General features: G+C 43.0%; 3 protein-coding genes across 5 annotated transcripts in view; 2 read left to right on the top strand and 1 right to left on the bottom strand.

Moving 5' to 3' along the window:
- LOC116395741 (protein O-mannosyl-transferase TMTC1-like) overlaps positions 1–3,558 on the top strand; it is a 13,552-nt gene extending 9,994 nt beyond the window's left edge. The window contains exons 5-6 of the mRNA XM_031869834.1: positions 266–343; positions 701–3,558. Of these exons, the coding sequence (XP_031725694.1) occupies positions 266–343; positions 701–826 (204 nt within the window). The 3' untranslated portion in view covers positions 827–3,558. The remainder of the gene's footprint in view (positions 1–265; positions 344–700) is intronic.
- Positions 3,559–4,864: 1,306 nt separating this feature from the next.
- cog5 (component of oligomeric golgi complex 5) overlaps positions 4,865–22,107 on the top strand; it is a 40,205-nt gene continuing 22,962 nt past the window's right edge. The window contains exons 1-6 of the mRNA XM_031869812.1: positions 4,865–4,937; positions 5,438–5,577; positions 6,766–6,823; positions 7,203–7,257; positions 7,659–7,728; positions 9,597–9,717. Coding sequence (XP_031725672.1) covers positions 4,892–4,937; positions 5,438–5,577; positions 6,766–6,823; positions 7,203–7,257; positions 7,659–7,728; positions 9,597–9,717 — 490 coding nt within the window. The 5' untranslated portion in view covers positions 4,865–4,891. The remainder of the gene's footprint in view (positions 4,938–5,437; positions 5,578–6,765; positions 6,824–7,202; positions 7,258–7,658; positions 7,729–9,596; positions 9,718–22,107) is intronic.
- On the bottom strand, positions 10,892–21,366 carry LOC116395728 (G-protein coupled receptor 22-like). 3 transcript variants are annotated; one of them, XM_031869810.1, is made up of 5 exons: positions 21,071–21,366; positions 17,571–18,401; positions 16,466–16,595; positions 16,070–16,216; positions 10,892–14,770 (listed from the first exon to the last, which is right to left on the bottom strand). In XM_031869810.1, exons 3-5 carry the CDS (start codon positions 16,571–16,573, stop codon positions 13,718–13,720), a joined length of 1,308 nt encoding a protein of 435 aa, XP_031725670.1. In that variant the 5' UTR covers positions 16,574–16,595; positions 17,571–18,401; positions 21,071–21,366; the 3' UTR covers positions 10,892–13,717. The 3 variants fall into 3 exon arrangements, with proteins under 3 accessions (XP_031725670.1, XP_031725669.1, XP_031725671.1); XM_031869809.1 differs by lacking the exon at positions 17,571–18,401; XM_031869811.1 differs by lacking the exon at positions 21,071–21,366 and having other exon boundaries at positions 17,571–21,051.

The following is a 22,107-nucleotide window of genomic DNA, read 5'->3' as shown; positions in this document are numbered from 1 at the left end:
TCTCTCTCTCTTCATCCAATCTCTAGCTTGCTCAACCACATCTCTCTGTCTCTCGCGAAGGACGAAGCAACTTTGTTTCAAACACCAACCGACAATGTTGCATAAATACCTTTAAATCAAGCTTTATACTTTCATCATATATCCTTGTCATTGAGTGTTTTTTATCATGATCCGCTATCGTCCCCTCCCTCACTATAATATAAACCGTGTTGTTCCTTGAGTGGAATATGACACTGACCAGTCTGCTTTTGTTCTCTCCCACCAGAGCTACAAGCTGGCTGTGGAACTCAAACCTGACCAGTCGCAGGCCTGGATGAACATGGGAGGCATTCAGCACATTAAGGTAGCGAACATCGATTCATTACTGAAGTCAACACACAACAACACTGACATTCGGTGTGTTTTTCCATAGATGCTGATTTACTCACAATCAATGAATACTAAAGGAAAAAATCATCAAACAGGGGAAAGAAATTGGATCAGTTATGTGTCAGATTAGTAATTCCTTAATCTACCACTCACACCCATTCCTAGTATTGAGGTGATTTGTGCATCAGCTGGGCTTAGATTAAACACTTCTTAAACAGTAAACTGCAGTTAAGCTAAGTTCATTCTGGATGGAACACATATTGCTGTATACATGTATTGTTGTGTGTGTGTGTGTGTGTGTGTGTGTGTGTGTGTGTGTGTGTGTGTGCAGGGAGACTATGCAGCAGCCAGGATGTACTACCAGCGAGCTCTGCTTCTGAGCCCTGGCTCCAAACTGCTGAAAGAAAACTTGGCCAAGCTGGACCGACTGGAGAGAAGACTGACAGGGGGTGCGTAGACCACCACGGGTCTCCAGACACTGTACCATCCTGGGCACAGATAAGGAGAGCAGGGCACAGCCCAGCCCTCGAAAGCCCAAACACCAGCCACCAGGCAGCTGGCTACTAAGATCACCAGCCCTAGTGAGAGCAGAGGACAAGAGGACGAGGAGGAGCTTGTCAGGTCTGCAGCGTGTTTGGAGGTGCACCGGGTGTGGAGTCCAAGAGACTGGTGGAGCTACAGTCCAGACACCTTTCCTGGTGTAGACAGAGTCGATTGATTCATCTTCATCAAGGGATTGCACATCCGCTTTAGACATTTGTGTTTGATTGATTTATTATGTAGGTCCATGTGAAGGCATTTCCTCTGTGGCACTTCATCACAGATTGTAATTCCTATGTGAGAACTGTTCATGTATTTACATTAGTGCAGTTGTGTGGAACATGTTATTACTTTGAAGTCAATCTGGATGAAACAGAATGTGGAACAGAATAATCTAAGCTCAAAGTCTCAGTGGTCGGTCAGCATTGACCAAGAAGGAGTCAAAGTCCAGGAGGACATTTATATCCAACACCAAACCGTAGGTGGGACATTGACGAGGACAGTCATTGTTCTGCAAATCACAAGCAGGGTTGGGGAAGCTGCTTTGAATATGTAGCTTATGACGATACAGGATACTCTTCATTGGAAATAATGAAGGCACAGCAACTCTACACTTTAGTTGAAGTAAATGAACAGGACAGGTCAGCTACCGTTCCCCCTCTCTCTGCTCCATACTGTCAAACCAGCCCAGTAGCCTGATTCTCTCCAGAATCAGAAGACTGGGAATCTCTGGGTGCAAAGTCTGAACAACTGTAGCAGTTGGTTGTGCCACTTGAGCAATAACAGCCTGCTACTGTAAATGTTGCACCTTTGAAAATCGCTATGCAACCCAAACGCTGCCGCAAAATAGCTACTGTATATAGTGCTACTGTTCAATACTGGTCACAAGCAGGTCTCAAGTGTAGTCCTAAAGCTGAGAGTACATGAGCTGAAAGTCCATCAACGTTTACTTGAAACATTCTGACAGCTCGACTCTGTTGGCCTTGTTGAACTATAATACCACACCGTCCACCGAGACCACCGAGTGGTGTTTCTGTTACCTCACAAGGGATCTTTGGCCGAGAACCGACACCCTCTTGCAGAAAGCACATTAAACAGATAATGGCAAAGTTTAATTTTGGCGAGTCTGGCATTAAAGCTTGTGTTGGTAATGTTGAGAAACTAGTGAGGGCACGCTTGATCTCCAACCAAAAAACCCTGAGCAATGTTGCCAACCCCGTTCCTAAGAAATTAGCGAGCAGCACTATCTCCAAAACCTGCTAAAAGTAACGAGAAAGTCTCCAAGTTGGCAACAATGACAGCTCGTCCCTTCATGCCTCTCTCTTTTCATAATGCACATAAACAACAAACGTGCCAATTGTTGGTACTCTCAGCTGTCGAGCTAGCAGTTAGTGGAAGACTGATGCAAAATGAGCACATGGGCAGTGTGTGCGCAGGCAGGTGGACGGGCAGGTACGTCATCACCAGTCAATCTGAATGGGACGGCTTTATACAGTCCTGCGACAGACGCAGATTATTTTTCTTTTTCTGTCAGAACATTTGATTCATTGATTGCTGTTTGGCCTCAATGACGATCTCTACTAATATAGCTCAAATGTTTTTGAAGAAGATTTCCAACCCTAGCTTTAATGCTAACTAGCTGCAGCTGATGTAGTGTTGCCTCTGGCAACATTTGTCTTTCAAATCGACAAAAGCAATTCTCAGTGCCAACTAAACTTGAATCCTGTGATCATCTTAAAATCAATTTTTTTCTGTTGGTCTGCACTCACTGCCACCTGATGACACGAGTCAGCTCTATTCACCGAAGACACACAGTTGAAAGCTCCAAGAAGTCAGTAAGTGGACCCTTGAGTTTGGATTATTGTGTTGAAGAGATGAGGTCTGACACAAGTTAGACTTTATTCCCACTCCCTGCTCGAGTATATCAGTGAAACAGGATAACAAAATGCAAAGTCTGTAGAGATCTGTGATTACATGATTAAATGTAAGAATCATGACGGCTGCCTTTTCTTTAGACGTAAACTCTGCTATGTTCTTCTGACCTCCATTTACAGAACTAGCAACATTCTACGATGATATTGCGAGTATAATGAGCTAGTTTATCTCCTCCTGTGTGAAGAGCTGAACGTGTGACTTCATGCGTACCATAACCTGAAGACTGCTGTTTGGTTTCTTGCTGTGGTTTTGTTAACAGTGATGTGGATTATGGATTATGAATGAATATTGTTGTGGAATGACAATGGGGTGAAAATGAAGTGACTAGGGCAATGACTGACTTGCACCAAGAAAATAAAGTATATGTTTTATTAAATGGTGTTTGAAGTTATTGCTATTAATATGTATAAGCCTTGACAACCTGTGGTGAACCCGTATAACCCACTATTTAGATTCACAGAGATGTTTACATGTACATCTGCTGAATTATTATTATTGTAGACAACTCAAAAACAACTCAAACCTTGCGGTCCAGACGTTTATGGACGTAACAAAGAAAAATCCGACTCCACAAGTATGTATCCAACCATTCAGGCAACAGAACAGTATCCAGTTGGGGACCCACAGATTATCCACAAGGATTTTGATTCTATTGCTAATTATTTTGGGTTTGTGAAGTCGACTGTGTTCCCACTAAAGGGCTTGTTCCATCCTGTCGTGCCCTGCAGGTCTAACGGCAAACTCATGTTCCCACAGTGCAGCTAGTGTGCACGAGTGAATGCACAGACAGTGACCGTGATAGACAGATTTGGGTCTCGCGTCAAAAGGCGGTTGAAACCATGTATCCTAGTGTGGCATTCTCCCAACAAGACAGATACATTGTTATGGGATTATGTCAAAACATTTCTCCAATGTGACCAGAAGCTTCTGGCTACCCAAGGAGAGCAGCTCAAATACATGATGACTTTGAAAAGGGCGTCATCTTTACAAAGTCTGTGTCAACAAAGCAGCCAGGACTCCTAAACGCTTTGTGAGGCAGGTTTAGCATGAGGAGTAACATGTCCTCTTGATCGCTGATCACTGAACCAGACAGATTTACATAGCTGATGTTCAGCGATCATTACGATGTGCGGCAATTCTGTTTTATCTCAGATGAAGTGGCAATGGTGCAACAGCTTAATGGGGACGGCAGAGGGTCCCTCAGAGAAGATGTCTTCATAGGGGCCAAGACCACTGCCCATGCCAGACTGATGCTTTATGATTTGTGGGATAAATTGCAGGAACATGTGTTGTAATGTTTCACTAAAAGTGTTGTCTTTACATCAGGGGCTGGTGATTGGGTGCCGCCCATCCAATCGTATCTCGGTGATTTGACAGATGAGATAAATGATGGTGACGTGTGCGAGGCCCCCCCAGGAAATTACAGCACCGTTTGTATTGGGGGCCCTAAAGTATTGTTATGCCTATCACACGAGGCTTGGTACAACACTGATGTAAAAGCAGTAATACGGGGCAATATTATCACTGCCTGACAAAAGCATTGTGATGAAGGAAACAAAGGGCGTCATCTCTATGAAATGAAGCAAAAAGTGTGAAGAAAACTAAAACAATAGGAAAAAACTTCAGAGAGCAAACAATCATATCAAGACTGAGGCACACAAGGTTAAATGAAACAATGCAGTTAATGGGGAACCGTCCATCAGGTCTGTTTGAATGTGGCATAGAAGAAGAAAGCGTGAAACATGAGCTAAAGAATATATTAAAGTATTGTGGGGTGGGAGTCTTGAGTCTCATATTGAATATATATATGAATATATAATATAATATATGAATATATTAAGCAAAGTTAGTCAAGTAAAAACTAAAGCCTTGTTTGTATAAAGAGCATTCTCCTGGTGCTGAGGGAATATGAAACTCTGGCTCACACTCCTCCTCAGTAGGTGGCGGTACTGCGCCTTTAACGATAGTTGCAGCGTGCCAATAAAGAAAACGAAGAAGAAGACGCGCTCCGTCTCTCAGTTTAAACGTCACATGCGGAAGTATCAACATGGAGAACGTCAGAGAAGCTTCCACGAATCCACTTTTGAAAGACGGTAAAGCAGCTGTATGAGTGCAGCGGTGCTGTGTGTGGTACCGAGTGTGTTCATCGATAGTTCTGAAACATGTTATCAACAGCTTTGACACATTTCCACGTTCGTCCGCAGCTAGTTAGCTCTACACAAACCCTTTTGCGAGCTAACTTAAGCAGCTATCACGTATCTTCACTTTAATAGTGACGTGGTTGTTCAGATAAGCACATTCGCAAAAACGTGTTTTCGGCACTTGAATCCAGTTTGTTCCGCTCATTGGTACAGACGGACTAACAACCTAGAGACGAAGAAGTAACGAGCAAGCGAGTGAGAGAGACAGCAGCCTACACTGCACTCATCCAGTCTGCACAAAGGTTGAAGAGAGACAGGATTTAGTTTCAGCATCAGTTTCTCACACACACACACACACACACACACACACACACACACACACAAGTGAGATTTGGGAATAGTATGCCCTGTTGTGAGTATGAACGGTTACACACGTGCTGCTGTGTTTACAGGGTGCTACACGGATTTCCTGGCAGATGGCTTTGATGTGAAGACCTACACTGCTGAGGCTATTCACCATGCTGTCATAGCTGAGCAACTGGCCAAGCTGGCACAGGGCATCAGTCAGCTGGACAAGGAGCTGCACAGCCAGGTACAGACCCAATACACCACAGCACACTGCCGCAAGGGTCTCAACCTATGTCCGATACGGTGACATGAAGATTCACTACTCAGAGCTTCGTTTACAAATGACCATCTATACGTACAAATGTGTGTGCTGCAAATAACCTGAGCTTGGAAATTCTACAGTAAATACCAAGTCAGACTTGACACAGTCTGCTTCAAAGAGCTAATGCAGCATTCACACAATCAGCCACACAGCAGCAGGCTACAGGTCCTTTAGATGTGGGACAGGCAATCGTATGTGTTCCTTTCACCCATTGCAGTTTTGCCTTACTCGTGCTATTTAACGACATAACCAGGTCAATAAGCAGCACTTTGGCTATTGTAGGTTAAACTAATGAATAGCATAATGACAGAGCCAGGGTAGGGGCCTAATATTCAGAGAAAAACCTAACAAATGTGCAAGATTATAAAGTCACAAATGAATGAGAAGAAATAATGTGCAAAACCACGGTAATGCCAGCCATTTGAATTTGTTGCTCCTAAAGTAGTGTTATTACCGTATTATGTTATTACCTTATTATGGTAATGATGACCTCTGAGCGAGGTCCTTACAGATACGTACATATATTCTTTCATGTTCTTTCTGTGTACTTTATGGACATAAATAAATACTAAAGGAAAATAGACACTATAATCATTTCTAATCTAATCTTTGACGACAAGAAGGCGCATTTCTTTATTTCAGCACAACACTATGAAAACAGCCGTTACTCAGAACACACTGAGCTCAGCAGTATTCTTGCTTGATGTCTGCACGACCAAAGTGACGTAACGCCATCGGACACAGCCCTCCACAGGGGTTCTGTGTGGCAGATGTTGTGACGTTGCGTATGGGCTGAGAAAATAAAGAAGTGTGAGGAGAACATCAGTTAGCTGCAAGGAGAAGCGCGTACGGGGCATAAATGATCCAAACGTGTCCTCGTCACGATGCTGCACTGCCGTTGTGGAAGGTGCAGCCGAGGCTTTAAACAAGCACACTTAAGGGACCCTGGCCAACTGTCACTGAGTCAGTGTGAAGGGAAAGCAACACAGAAGAGGCACAGACCCCAGATTATATGGAATTATGTTTTAAAGGTTTGCTGGTGAGGGGGACATCTGAACAAAGTGGTACCCATGATAGCCATCCATCTAAGTTTCTACTGCTTCTTTCCAGGTTGTGGCCAGACATGAAGACTTACTGTCTCAGGCGACGGGGATAGAGTCCCTTGAAGGTAAAGAGACACATTTCTGTATGCCACTATTATGACGTTATGAACACACTTGGCACCACGGGCTCTAGAATATCTTTCTCTTCCTGACTGTCATTGGCTTCAGTTCATGTCAGTCTGCCTGACAGTACTTTTGTAATAATTCAGATTTTTCAACAGTATTGTCGAGTAGTGATTATTGGAAAATTGGATATTTGCTTTGTATGTTTAAATAATGACCTGCTGTGACCTGTTTTTCAAACTCTGCCTTGTTCCATCATTGCAGTTCATGGGTTTTACCACAAGGGGGGCATTATCTTTCAGAGTAATTCTGCTAAGAAAGTAGCTCTTCAAGTCACTTGTAGTGTCAGGAACATGTTGTTGTTGTTGTTGTTGTTTTCAGGGGTCCTTCAGATGATGCAGACACGGATCAGTGCTCTGCAGGCAGCTGTTGACAGGTACATCTGTTCTCCTTTGCTGCTTCTATTAGTTGGGCCTTGAAGTTACATGATTGTTTATTTAATTTGAAAACTTGGTTTAAAAAAAAAATGATGATTCTCAATATCATCAAATATTTAATGTTTGCTACATAAGGAGCCATAAACGTTGAGGTTGACGAGAACACGCTTCATTAGAGTTTAGCACTCAAAAGCTCCTCCCATCTATCTTAAGATGCACCACGTTACCTTTTTCCATCTTAGCCCTGCAAGTATTCACCCCCTCTGTGTTTTTACTATTGTTGCTTTACAACCTGGAATTTAAATAGATTATTATTTCAAGCTCCAGGTTTGTGTAAATGGTCTTTATGTTGCTGTTCTATGCACCTCTGGTTCTTAATGAAGCCATGCTCCTCTCTCAGGATTAGGACGAAGATCGTTGACCCGTACAACAAGATTGTGGCCAGAATCACCCAGCTGGCCCGACTGCAGGTACACACACTTCATGATGATGATTCTACACTTCATTTTCTGTGGCTGTGTGCCAATCTGTCAGCTTTTCTTTTGAGATGGCAGAAGAAACTGCGTGCCAGTTTTACTGAAGAACATTATTTTACAATTGATTCCAAGCTTTCCCAAACCCACAAAGAAGCTGAGGCTGTGTAGGAGAGAGCTTTGTTATGTGCCTCCAAACTGAGCTGCACCCATCTGTTGCTCGACCAGGTGGGTGCAGCTCAGGAGGAGCCCTGGGTGGCTGAGGGAAATCATGATTGAATATTGATGACACAGCGGCTGTAAAAAGGTCAGTTTTCACATTTTCTGTGTGTGTGTGTGGGACTATGTCTCGTCTCTTGCCTGAGCCTTCGATATGAGTTACAGTGCATCTGGAAGGTATTCGCAGCGCTTCACTTTTCCCACATTTTGTTATGTTACAGCCTTATTCCAAAATGGATTAAATTCATTCTTTTCCTCAAACCTCTACACACAATACCCCATAATGACAAAGTGAGAAGAGTTTGTTTAAAATGTTTGCAAATCTATTAAAAATAAAGAACGAAAATACAACACATACATAAGTATTCACAGTATTCCATTCGGCGGCTACAAGTGTGCGACTGTTTTACCCGTGGTCAGCACTTCTTCCATCTCTCTCTCTGTCTCTCTCTCTCTCTCTCTCCCTCTGTCTCTCTCTGTCTCTCTGTCTCTCTCTCCCTCTCTCTCTCTCTGTCTCTCTCTGTCTCTCCCTCTCTGTCTCTCTTCCTCTCTCTGTCTCTCTCTCTCTCTCTCTGCCTCTCTCTCTCTCTGTCTCTCTCTGTCTCCCTCTCTGTCTCTCTTCCTCTCCCTCTGTCTCTCTGTCTCTCTCTCTCTCCCTCTGTCTCTCCCTCTCTCTCTCTCTGTCTCTCTCTGTCTCTCCCTCTCTGTCTCTCTTCCTCTCCCTCTGTCTCTCTGTCTCTCTCTCTCTCCCTCTGTCTCTCCCTCTCTGTCTCTCTGTCTCTCCCTCTCTCTCTCTCTGTCTCTCTCTGTCTCTCCCTCTCTGTCTCTCTGTCTCTCTCTCTCTCTGCCTGTCTCTCTCTCTCTCTGTCTCTCTCTGTCTCTCTCTGCCTCTCTCTCTCTGCCTCTCTCTCTCTCTGTCTCTCCATCTCTGTCTCTCTTCCTCTCCCTCTGTCTCTCTGTCTCTCTCTCTCTCTGCCTCTCTCTCCCTCTGTCTCTCTCTCTCTCTGTCTGTCTGTCTCTCCCTCTCTCTCTCTCTCTCTCTCTCTCTCTCTCATCCATGTATGTTACTCACACTCGCAGCATCACAGAGGCCTGACAGGCTACACCTCTGTTGCTCCTGCTAGCAGTGCACTGAGCTCCCTCCCCTGTGCTATCCTTTAGAAGCAGGAACAGCTCCATGGTTACCATATGAGTTGCCATAGCATGTATTACATATTATAATATAATACATATTATAAGTACAGTTAGTGTGACATCACATTCTGACTGCTGACTGGTAAAACTGTGCTCCGGCTCTCTGCATCCTGTTTTATCTATTTTATCTTCAATGTTAGACTGTTTTTGAGTTGTATTATTATGTTTTAAATGTATTTCTATCTTACATACTGTATCAATGGTGAAGATTCTGAAATAATGGAGCTAATGTGGTTTCAGGTTTTTGAATGGGTTGTGACTCCTTAACAAAAACTACAGAATGTTTTTGGTGGCAGGTTGTATCAGTCTGAGAAGACATAAGCTGCCAGCTGTGAACCAAGCGACTGAAGTGCCACTCCCAGATCAACTTCACGTTTATTTGATGAAGCAATGATATTGTAACTCTTACTTGCGTTCCTCACCGTGTCCCCCTATGTCTCTTCTTGCTTCAGATGGCCTGTGACCTGCTGAGAAGGATCATTCGTATCTTGTACCTGAGCAAGAGGCTCCAGGGTCAGCTCCAGGGGGGCAGCAGGGAGATCACCAAGGCCGCTCAGAGCCTCAATGAACTAGGTAAGGACATGATTGTTTATTCCCATCTGTTATAGAAAACCACAGATGCACCAATTGCCATTTTCTTGGCCACTTCTGATGTTATAAAAGTCTGACCTGCCGATTCCTATTTCTGAAGAAGTCTAAATGTTATTTTGTTATTCTCATTTGCATAAACACAATTCAAATGATAAGGGAATTCATTATTGTACAAATCTTTCAAGTAGTAGTTTTAATGATCTATTATAGGCTACTTGGAGCTCGTGTTAATAAGTTAAACGGGTAATAATTCCTTTGCTAATATCTATTTTATATTATATTATTGATATATATTGGCCTAATGCTCACTTTTAGTTGACAGAGTAAGGGTCAGTTAGTGAAGAGGACGGGGCCTAAGTGTAGGGTGGTGCTAGGAGTCTATGAGGCATGTACATCTTATCATGCAGAAGAAATTTGGAGCAGATTGAACAGTACGTCAACTTCCTGTTTCATGGCGAAAAGCCGCTTTTTCGGCACCACGCCATGGCAGCAATGTTGCTTGAAAACAATAAAGTTTGGTAACTTTTGATCACAAAGGTCTTCAGATTGTGCTGACCAAATTTGAAGTCGATCTGAATAAACCTGTGGTCTGAGGTAGTTTAAGTGCCTGTAAAAGGCAAAATGGGTTAAAATGGCACATTCAATTCAAAATGGCTGACTTCCTGTTGGGTTTTCGGTATACCTCCAAGATTCTTTTTGTGTGTCTCCACCTGCTTACCAAATGTCATACATGTAGGTGAAACCTCAATCAGGGACTCAAGGGTACAGGTAACATTCAAGGGTCTTAGAACTTTAGCTCTGGAGTCTTTCAGGCAGTATTGGGTCTGCAGATATAAATATCACCGTAAATCACAATTTTATGAAAGCATCTTTCCCTAGTTGCTGATAGCTGCTGGCCTCTTACATGTCAGTGCTCTGTAATGTTACGAATGGGCTTTAATTATTCGACTCTATCTCAGCATTGGCCTTCCAGAGGTTCAGCACTCATTTAATACGGTAATGGCGTGTTGAGCTATTTTCAACCCATGAAATGCAGATTTTTGTAAATTTAGTGACAAATGTCAATATTAACACCAGCATTGATGTGTTACATCAAGGTACAGTTACATAATTTACTTTACAACACAAAAACACGTGTGTAAGTGTGCAGTATCTCTTTCTTTAAACCCGCTTTTTATTCACTGTTGCAGATACAGATTAGTTTACACCAACATCATTAGTGGACTATTCTACTATTTGTAGAATTAGATTCAACTGGTGTCTGCAGAGTACTGATGGTTGACACACTCTCACAGCGAGCGCTGCAGTCCTCAGTGCTCACCATGGACGGGTAATGAGAACTGGGAACGCCGCTGCTGCTTTTTTCCAGTGGCGGAAAATCCCCCTGCAACCCACAAAGCATTTCCCCAAAGAGCGCCGTGTAGAACAGACACTTCAAACTGCAAACAAGCTCAGTTATGAATACATCATATAAAGGAGGTCATTATACCATTCGATCAGGTCACAACAGTGATCCATTCAATCCCAGGTCACCTGTTCTCTGAGCTCTTCATCATAGACGTGGTCATTGTGTTGGTCAGAATTGTAGCGTTTAACATTAGCTGGAGGTTCAGAGGACTGACCTTCTGGTGTCAGCAGACCAAAAGTCATATTGATGCATCTAATGTCACTGCCACCAGTTATCTATGCGTACGACCCTTAGTTATCACAAGGCATTCAGAGTGTTTTCAGCAGCCTGGGCCTGCTAGCCGATGACCACTTCTCATAGCACACACACACACACACACACACAGGCTCCCACAAATTCCATTGGCTGCAAAGTCCTTTTAAATGGAGACAGTGTCCTCACCAACAACCTCTCAAAGGTGACTCAGTGTCTGCTTCTTGTCTCTGCTGTGCCGGTCAGCTGTTCACCAACAATTCCAACAATTTCTCAAGTGTGTTTTGCTGCTCTGTGTTTGGTTCTGCTTCACACTGTGGGGTCCTGGAATCACTTGAGTGGGGTTTTAAGAAGGTCGTCTGCAGAGTAGTTTGATTTCCTTTCCCCAGAGGTTACCACAATTGGAAATTCTTTAATAAAATGCATGATATAGACCTTTTAGCTGATATACACAAAATGATGTCCACACACTTTTGGTCAAATTTTCCACAGGGCTTGATGGTCTCCAGAGGATGAGCCCTAATTATACCGTGGCAATCCCAAAGACGTGTTCTCTCACGTCACCATGAGGTGTTAACAGCTGTTGGACAGGTTTGCGTTGAGGTTTGGAATAAACATTCATGTTTTACTCTAATCAGACTGTAATCATTCTGGGGATCCCTTCCCCTTTCATGCGCCATCATCAGGGTTGAATTTAAGCTTCTCTATTGGTCATTTTTCTATAACCAAATAGCTGCAACGCTAAAGACATCTTGGTCTCCAAATCTGCATCAAATGCAAATAATAGCTGTTATAAAAACCTCAATACAGATTTTGAAATGAAGAGACTAATAATATATGCACTTAATTGGCTACTTGTCATGTAAAACCCATGAGTGTATGTGGATAAGTTGTAGATGTCCTGGAGAGCATTAAGTGTGACTACAATGAGATGTCTACATGGAGTGATCAGGTAGTGGTTTAGGGAAACAGCGCTACAGGTAAGAGGACAATAAATGTATTTCTGATTTGAGGGTGAACTGTTGCTTTAATGCCCTAAACCTGTGACCTTCTGCTCTGGTTCAGACTAAGTTTGATCTGAAATCACCAGACTTCAACTGAGTCCGACCCCCGTAGAGTTTCCATTCCTTTGTGCTGCCTCATCCAGTGACAGATTACTTCACAATTGTTATGGTAACAATACTGTACTGTAAGGCAGTTGCATACTGTGTGAATTAAATACTTAACAAATGAAAAGAGTATTTCCTAATTGTATTAAGAACTTTAGTGCAAAATGAACATAAGAGTTTCAAGTGAACTTGTCGAGAAAAAAATAAATATAGACAAACATCGGCCTTATGGATATCTTCTTTAAACAGGCCTGGCCTGATATCTAAACTGGCTTAGCCACAAACAAAACACTGTTAATGCATTTCTGTGTATCAGAGTCTGTGTGGTGAAGAAGAGAAAAGTCCTATTGTGCTGGTTATTGTCAGAGAATAGCCTGCACTCCAGATATGTCTGTCGTGGGACTGTTGTGTGAACTGTGCAGGAGATGGGTTCTGTGGTCCGTGTCTGGCTTTCTTGCGAGCTCCTCTTGTCTCGGTTGGGCTGAGCCTGAGAACGTTTCTGCATGTTGTGCTCTCTGGAAGCAAAACAGCTGTTTGCTTGAGCTCCACTCTGCTCCTGCTCCCATATGCAACGTAAAGTGGTGTCCTAATCATATTGCCGCTACGCAGTTTTTTAGACATCACGATAGAAACGAAATAGAAAAAATATTAACCATAGATATTTTTTATGGTTTGAAATGTATCGTCACATCGCCCAGTCCTACTGAATTGTCCTTGATAGAGCTCAACACAATATTTCATCACAAATAGCAATAAATGACCCTCGTGTGTCTATGACACCTATTTTGAGACATATTTTGTACAGAGGAAAAACTGTAAATGCAATCCTTGAACTCGTACACATTCCGCTGCAGGTAGTTTCACTCTACATGTGGTTTTACTTTAAGGAAACTCCTCCCCTGTACCTCTATATTCCTCTGATCTCAGGGTAGTAAGCTGCCCATGGTGGCTGTACTCCATTGTTAATGAGCACGTGTGTTTAGCTTGTTGAGGCTTGTAGTATATTTCCCCATCATAGTTGGATTTCTTCTGTTTCTTTTTTCCAAATACTTCCACGTCTTTCTTTGGATAAACAAAGCTCCGTATCTGCCTCCATCAGCACCAGCTTTTAAAAATGTTTCTGCCATAGTCGGTTACTTTACTTTTATAAGTGGAATGTAACCAATTCATTTCAACTCTGCAGATACAACATATTTACATTTAGGTTACTCCTTTACTCTACGTCTTGTGAGCACAGACATTTCTGTCTGGCGTCCGTGTCCTTGAAGGTAACCTTTTTATTTCTCCTGGGGTCAATCCACGAGTTATGGATGACTACATTGTTTGGGGTAGGGTCGGCTTCTACTACAGACACCACCCTTTTCTTCATCTTGCTTTTCAAAACCTTTTGGAACTTCTGCCGAGTGAAGGCATAGAGGAGAGGGTGAAAGATAGTGGTTCCATAGGCCATCACCAGGAAGCCTAAGCGGAGGCGAACAGTTAAATCACTGGGCCCAGTGCTGAGGATGATGGTGTTGAGCACAGTTATTGGGGTCCAGCAAAGTAAGAATGTGGAGATGATGAGAAGAGACATCCTGAAGACTCGCTTCTGCCTCTCCCGTCTCTCCCGATGGCGCTTTACTGCTCGTCGTAGCGCAATTATGACTGACACGGACACCCGCATGCCCAAAGGTGCATTCCCACCTGCCCTGACTCCCGTGCTGCTCTGTGAAGCCTCGGCTGTCTCTGGTTGTGTCGTAGTGCTCAGAGAAATAGTGGTTTTGCTCTTTTGCTTCTTCCTTGGTAAGTTGTGCTGAAAGCGTGTACCAATGCGGATATTAAGTGCCTGAAGGATTTTGTAGTAGGTCACCAGCATCACCACAGCTGTAAAAAAGAATATAGGGATCTGTGCTAGCAGGTGATAGTACAAACCCTGCTCTGTGTAATACTCATGTGGATGAGCCACTGTCACCACTGCAGTCTGGTTCACAAGGTCTGAACCAGAGTTGATGAAGAAGCTGACTTCCATGAAGGGAACCAGGAAACTGAAAAAGGATAGAGCCCAGATGGACCCCAGTAGAGCTACAGCCCGGCCCATCGTAAGCACACGGTTCGCCGGGCGCACTGAGATGTCATAGCGGTCTACAGTGATGGCCAGGACAGTGATGGCAGTAGCTACACTTGCAAAGGAGACGCAGGCCTCGTGGAAACAGCAGATCATGGCTGTGTCCGTCTCCAAAGGAAGTAACACCACCACTGCTGTCAGCGGGATACAGCAGACACACACCTGGAAACAAGACAGGAATTCAGGTCGCATCCCAAATGCATCATGTTTGTTCATTCTTTGTTGAGCAGCAGGTAAAACTAGAACACACTTTGCAATGACTGCAATACGATTCTAAAGGCTATACTATGATTGTATCAATCCAGAGTCCATACTTCAGCCATTATCAATGGCAATCATATATATATATATATATTAGATTTTAATTATTATATATTTTGTGACTCAACTATGTTAGTACTATAATGTCTGAAGTAGAAGTACACAGTAAGTAGTACACAGTTCTGTTGCATATTTTCTAAGTGCTTTCAGAGGCTTTTGAAGGATATTTTTGGGTACAATAAATGTTGTTCATTCTGTTCACATGACATCTATCACACTTCTGTCCATCCTGAGAGAGGATCCTCCTCTGTTGCTCTCTCTAAGGTCTCTCCCTCTTTTCTCCCCGTTAAAGGTTTTTTTTGGGGGAGTTCTTCCTGTTCTGATGTGAGGGTCCTGGGACAGAGGATGTCGTATGTGTACAGATTGTAAAGCCCTCTGAGGCAAATATGTGATTTGTGATTTTGGGCTATACAAATGAATTGAATTGAATTAAAGTAATGTCTGCACCTGGTGTTTTTACTGAACCAGAGTGTACTTCACTGGTGTTTCTGACCATTTGGGTGTGTGACTCAGCTGTGTCATGGCAGGTGTCTAGCTGAGGAGCCAAGGAAGCTGTGTTGAGTGTGAAGTTGTTCGCTTGCGCGGTTCTTGCGAAAGCGGCAAGCAGCAACACCCAGGCCAAACAGTCTTCCCGTTCTGAACAAACATGTTTTCAACTGGCACTGTACCAGCAAAAAATCCATGTTTTTTTCCTCCTTTTTTAGTACAAATATGAAGGAAAAGCTTCCACTAGCCCTCTTGAAATGTTGCTGTTTGTATGATAGCACTGCAGAAATATAACCCAAGTTGTAATAAACACAATGGAGAAGGTTGTAGCAGCATCTGGTTGAAGTAGTTAAGCTGACTTCACTGCATTCAGCACCTTAGTTGAGTAAGTCAAAGCCCTCATCAACGTGTAGGGGCAGCACGCGTAGCACCTATTAGTGTGTGTATAGCACATAATCAAACGTATTGTTATTATACTTTGTCTAATTACTGGCACAGTAGTGGATGTTTTGTCCATTTTAAAACCAGAAGCATATGAAGTGAATGAAACGTCCAGTCCCCTTTCTGTCACACTCGGCAGTGTCGTCTCAGTATCCGACCACTTGATTCCTCTTGGCTAAATAGCAGCTTTTAGATGTTAATAGATGGACTCACCACCACATCCACAACATGCAGGTTCATAGTGATGATGTTGGAGACGGAGCTGATGAGGTTCTGTTTCATACAGTAGAGGACGAGCACAGTGAGGTTGGAGCTCAAGCCCAAAACGATCTCCAAAAGTAGGAAGCCTGTCAGAGAAACCTAACACAAAGAGAACATGGGGGCATTTAGTGTGACATGTAATGTTCTTTTAGTCATCATAACGGATGATCATAATTCATTGATACTTTATATCACCAGGAAGTCTTCTTACATACTTTAGATTATTTCCTGAACATATCCTCTACCTAAGAAGATCTCTGTGGATAAACTTGCTAGCAAGGAAATATGCTGACATGTCACATTGATTTGATTAAAAAGCATATGTCAGATGCGAGGCTGCAGCATTACCTGGAAGCTGATGGGGTAGATGGGCTCGTCTGAAGTCATGTCAGCAGTGTCGAGCACCGTCGTGTTGCTCATGGTGGCTGCAGAGATCCGCACTGGGGATGTGTGCATTATCCTGATGGGAGGAAGAGGCCTGCAGAGCAGTATGCACAAAAATGGTTTATTTAAATTCAATTTAATAAATATTAAAACCATATCAAATTCTACCAGATCTTTTTTGTTGTTGTTGTTAAACTGTCCCCAGACCAGTGAACTTTCAGCTGGTCTTCTCTTCTTGTAGGTAACGTACTGTAAACAGGCAGTGAGGTGAGGATCAGGCTTACTGTACAGGGCGCTCTGGGCTACTGATTATGTGGCATTCACTTCTCTTCACACTGCTGCTCCACAATATTTTAGTATCTGTGGTTTTTTTGGACTCAAAAAAGTGCACCCTTTGTATTTTTCACCTACATTCACCAAACAATACTTTCATCACTGAATAATCAGTCTGGTAGCATTATTGATATTAGTGTGTACTGTCAAATGCAAGTGCTATATTGTCAATGTTGAGTAGGGAGTGGCACACTAATTAGTAGTTTGTGTTAGGAGGAATTGGTTTAATACCAGAGAAGTCATGTGATCAAGCAGCGTCTGAAATCACCTCCTATGACACATTTCCAAACAGACAATCCCTCAAGCACACACCAGCTTCATGCAGCGATCGACCAGGCGTGCATAGGGGAGAAGGTATGCGGCTTTTGTCTTCAAGTGTACCGCTGAGTGAAACACGATGAATTCCTTTGCAGAAAGATTCTGTTGATTCACTCCTCTCTATGACCACATATGTTTTGCCTTGCTTATGAGTGTGGCTGTTTGGAACAGCTATAAACAGTTGAAGGCAAAAGTTTCTTTTAGATGTGGTCGGACTACACATTGATGGAAGAAAAATGACAGGGATGGGAGTCTTTTTTATTTTTCACCAATGTGTGAGAAACCTCGCAGGAAAGCAAGTTAAAAGAATGTGTCCCGGTCTGTTTGCTAAGCCTAAAGCAACCCAATACGAGAACGGTAGAATATGTATTCTCTGGACCTATGGAAGGTTTGCAGTGTGATATCAGGTTAAACTCACCTCTCCCTTCCAGCAGTGTCCTCTCCAGTTCAGCAACAATCCAAGGAACTTGGTGAAGCATGTCAAACCATCCCATCATATCGTGACCTGACAAGATCAATCTTCTCTTTATCCACCTGATTCACAACATTCCCTCTGTGAACGTATTCAAGTGTGATGGACAACAAAGAGTCTGAGCTAAGCTTTAGGGATACTGGCTCCACTCAGGCGAAGGGAAAAGTCTGTTTGTGAAACACAGAAAGCAATACACACCCGCCCCTCGTTGGGGGGCATGTGGTCTGCAGCATCAGTGCACTGCACTAAGATCAATGCTTTCTTTCATGAATAGCTCTGTCTCATCATTGTCCGTTGTGCTTGGAGCGTTGCCTCCAGTCTCATCCCTGCTTGAAGAGGATGCCAGTGCCAGAACAATCCGCCTGTCTCCACTTCTCTCCACTTTTCAGGTATTTTGTGTCTTTCACACTTGTCCTGATATGGTCCACAGCACTTTATGTCATCAGGTTTGAAATGTCATATTCCAGAGAACAGTGACGGTAGACAGTAGAGATGGAGGATCCAAGGGAAATGGAAAACAAGCTTGTGTGGTTGTTCCTCTTGGCTCGAGCCGTCATCGACCCTGGGATCCCAGAAGAGGCAGAGTTGCACCAAATGGCAGAGACTTAGATATATGTCATATAGAGTCCTTGGAAAACACGCAAAGAGACTGATCCTTTGACTGTTGGACATTCACAGCCTTTGTAGTCCCCCCTTTATCCTTGCCAGAGAAGACTTGTCCCATCATTGTCATCACCTTCTCTTGCGTTCCTCCTCAGTCATAGTCCATCTCTGATCCTGCCAAGAGAACGCGTCGAAGATTTCAGTAAAATAAGTATGAAAAATAAACGTGTCTCGTGTAAATCAGGTCTTTTGCTCCTGGTCTGCATGTTGCATCGCATCCACCTAATTCAACTCATTTATCATCCCGACAGATAGCTGCTCTCTCTGTGCTAATTGGATGGCTGTCTCTGTGTTTGTGTGTTGAATCAGTTTTCGATGCCTTGCCTTTCATCTTTGATGGTTCTTGTCATGTGTTGTTCTGCTAATGATCACTGAAAACCGTGAACTGGCTCTCTGCAGACTGTCTTAGTGTATGAAATGATATACTGAGTGACTGTCACAACAACGGCCCACACGATGTCTCACTCAGTTTTAAGGCAGATCAGGATTGAGCTGGTTTGTCTTGAGATCTAAAATGTGTCATTTGTCTTTGGGCATAAGTGTCTCGGGAATTCAAGTACTGAAAACTGGCATTAAAGGTCTGCTCTGATTCAGAGTCCTATTCACTTATTCTTACATTAGATAATCATGGAAATCGATCAACATTTGGCCGAGTGCAGACTTTCTATTGAGGCTGAGATGTGTTCTTGTAAGGCTGCTTGTGTTTGACAACATTTAATATTTTAGACCTAAATGAAAACAGGTTTTGCTGAGTTTATATTTCTCAAAATAAAGTATCAAAAGTATTATTTTCACTGGTATGCTTCTTAATCTAGCAATAAATTACAATGTCTTTGCACAGTATACTGTAGTAGCTGATGAAAGTGACTCTACATAATACATGATGTCTGTATTTACATGTGTAAATGTGTCCTTGTGTCGACGTCTGCTCTACAGCTACAACAAGCCCCTCGCTCAATCAACGAGCTGCATTTCTAACTGGTGCTCTGAGTACTTTTATAATGTGTTCAACCAATAGTACCATGGCCACGGACAAGGCTGAATTCTTATTGGCTGTTTTCAGATAACTGCTCTGCTCTGATGTAACAAACTCATCAGCATTCTAAATAGTTATGAGTCTCAAGGCACCTCATGATCTGATTCCTGTTCAGAGGCCATGATTCGTTTATGAAACCATTATCAATGCGTCTTGATTTGTTTGATGCACGTTGCATTACGTTTCACTATCCAAGTGGTTCCACCGTCAGGAACCGTCTTACCAAATTGTTGCAGTTTCTGGCTTGGACTTCCTGACCGTAGTCAGAAAACACAGAGTCGACACTTTCTTTTGTGTCCAGGACCGGAGTCACTCCACTCAGCCGGGAAACAAGGCACGAACACTCCTGTCGGTCTTGAGGCGATGCAACTCCACGCATCTTAGAATCTATTTATTTCCCCACCTCTGATTCTAGAGCAATGCTGCTGGGTTCAGCTGTTTTGAGGCTACACAGCCTCCTGCTTTCATTTTAGTAACATTTAGTTTAAAGTTTGTAGCACAAAGTTCCATTTAGAGTCTCGGAGCCCCAGATTATGAATGAGCATATTCTTACGCATCAACTTGAAACCCAGTATGACCGTTGAAGTTATTGCAGAGGTTATTGTTTTATATCTGCATTTCTTGTTTGTTTTGTGGATTATACATCACATGACTTGTTTAAGACATATCTAACTTAGAAAGCTAGCAGCAAATAGAATGCTGAATATTGTGTTCAACCAATGTTGTGTTGTAACCAATCATAATTTGTAGAACATGAAATATACCAAAACATTAATGAATGGATTTTTTATTTTATTTTTGTCTCACCAGTAAAAGGTCCATCCAACATAACGCATGATTTAATGACGTCTACATACATTTGTAACTCGTATTGTATATTCTTATTGTATCCTTAAGTATGGTGGAGTACTGTCAGTCCAACCACTTCAACAGTGGTTGGACTGACGCCTGCTGCTACATTGTGGGACATGCTGAAAGACGTGGGCTTACCCTGACCTGAACCAAGCACAACTTATCCCCAAACCCAATCAGCTATCCACCTACTACTGTAAACATGCCCACACATCTCTGGTGAAACCAGAATTTGTCAAGCAAACGTTCAAATCATTGTTTGATTTTATCTTCTCAAATGGGAGGATCTGACCCACTTCTCTGTTTTACATCATTGTAAAAATTAATTTAGACTGTTGCAATTTGAAAACATCACCATGGGCTGTGATGGTGTTTTTCAGTATTTCAGCTTTTTTTTTTTTTTTTGACTGATCAATTGATCAATAAAAGTAAAAAATAAAAAACAGCAATGGAAGAAATTCTTAGGTGCAGTCTTCAATTTGCTCTCAGCTTTCATTGTCTTATATTCTGGTATACCGGTTCTCGTTCTGATACCAAGAAGACTTTTTAACTTGACTCATCTTTTCTTTAAGCTGTATCTACCATTGCATGAAATATCTGTCCTGTGGGTAAAATTCTGTTTCATGAGCTTTTCTACAACAGGAGAGCTGGTCTCTTTAGGAGGCAGGGAACCTCCACTTAGCTTGTGAAGACCCATATCCCTCGCCTTTTAACAGCCACTCATTTATCTAATTGTTCTCCACTCAAAATAGTCACTGCTTGAAAAGCGTGACTCACAGGCTCAACAACATGTCAGACGGCTGTGTGTGGTGTGATTTTACAGTGCCTTCATGCGACATTCCCTTGCTATCAGAACTGCAATGTTGGTACATGAATATGCCGTGTGTCAGTTTACCTCCAGACGAAGACCATTCCTCAGTGATCCTCGGCTCTGTTGGAGTGCTTTCCTTCCCTGTTGGGTTTTGTAATCTCAATCCCCAAAGGTAGCGTAGAGCCCACAGGTGATAACCCTGAGGGGCTGAGGTTTAGTATAGTCGTCCATCACTCTGGGATGCTTGATAGTTGGTCCGTTCAGGATGGAAATCTGACTGGTAGAAAGGATGCAGCCACGGAGCCTGGAGGGAGCAAGAGAGATGCTGACGCTGCTGCTCTGCCTCTGCCTCTCTTCTCTTTGCTCTGCTTCTGTGTCTGTAGGTCTGTCTCTCTGTCCTGCTTTCTCTCTCCCTCTGTGTCTGCCTCTAGTAGCCCCCCCCCCCCTTCTCTCTCTGAAACGGTCTTCTGCTTCTCTTTTTTTCCCGATACACCTCTGCACCTGACTAATTGCACTCACAAAGCGCATATAACACTTTTTGCTCATTTATTTGTTTCTTCCTTTCATTTCCTTTTTCAATCTTTCTTTGTCTTTTGTAAGTGGGAATAACTCTCCAGCATGCAGGACCAACAGAACACAGATCTTTTTTGTGTTTGAGTCCTTGGTTGTTTTTCTCTTTCTCATGTTTGTTTGCCCTCATTAAAGAGCCCAGGTAGGACACTGTGGCCATGACGATGCTAATGGCAGCATCCTTCCTCTCAGGACTTTGGCCACTCATCTGCTGTTTGTGTTTGCATAGCACCGGCCGGACGGTACATCTCTTAATTGTCCCTATCTGGCCACCATTGGAGCAGTCGCCGTGTTGCGCTTACTGACTGGTGGGCATATCTGGAAGGTAGCTAGTGAGTGGATTAATTGGGGCTACTAGGCATTGGCATGGCAACAATAGCATCACCAGCCAAAGAGAACGCAGACTGATGGATCAGAATTCAAAGAAGGCCTGTCTGCTGTCTTCCGGGATACACCTCTCCACTGATAATGCAAGAACTTCTCCCCCGATCTGCTCATCGTATCTCAGCTTCTCATCTCTCACTCTGCATGTGTTTATTCAAGGAGTGTAA

Source organism: Anarrhichthys ocellatus, unplaced genomic scaffold (assembly GCF_004355925.1).
Source record: "Anarrhichthys ocellatus isolate YVR2014 unplaced genomic scaffold, GSC_Weel_1.0 scaffold49, whole genome shotgun sequence".
NCBI lineage: Eukaryota > Metazoa > Chordata > Actinopteri > Perciformes > Anarhichadidae > Anarrhichthys > Anarrhichthys ocellatus.
The sequence above is the reverse complement of the archived record's forward strand: the minus strand, read 5'-3'. Positions and strand labels throughout refer to the sequence as shown.

What these genes read in the sequence shown, in the direction of transcription:
- LOC116395728 (XM_031869809.1), bottom strand. An exon ending in TCTACCCCATCAGCTTCCAG is followed by an intron (nt 16,217 to 16,465) that starts GTAATGCTGCAG and finishes TCTTTGTGTTAG; the next exon opens with GTTTCTCTGACAGGCTTCCT. An exon ending in TGCATGTTGTGGATGTGGTG is followed by an intron (nt 14,771 to 16,069) that starts GTGAGTCCATCT and finishes TCTTGTTTCCAG; the next exon opens with GTGTGTGTCTGCTGTATCCC.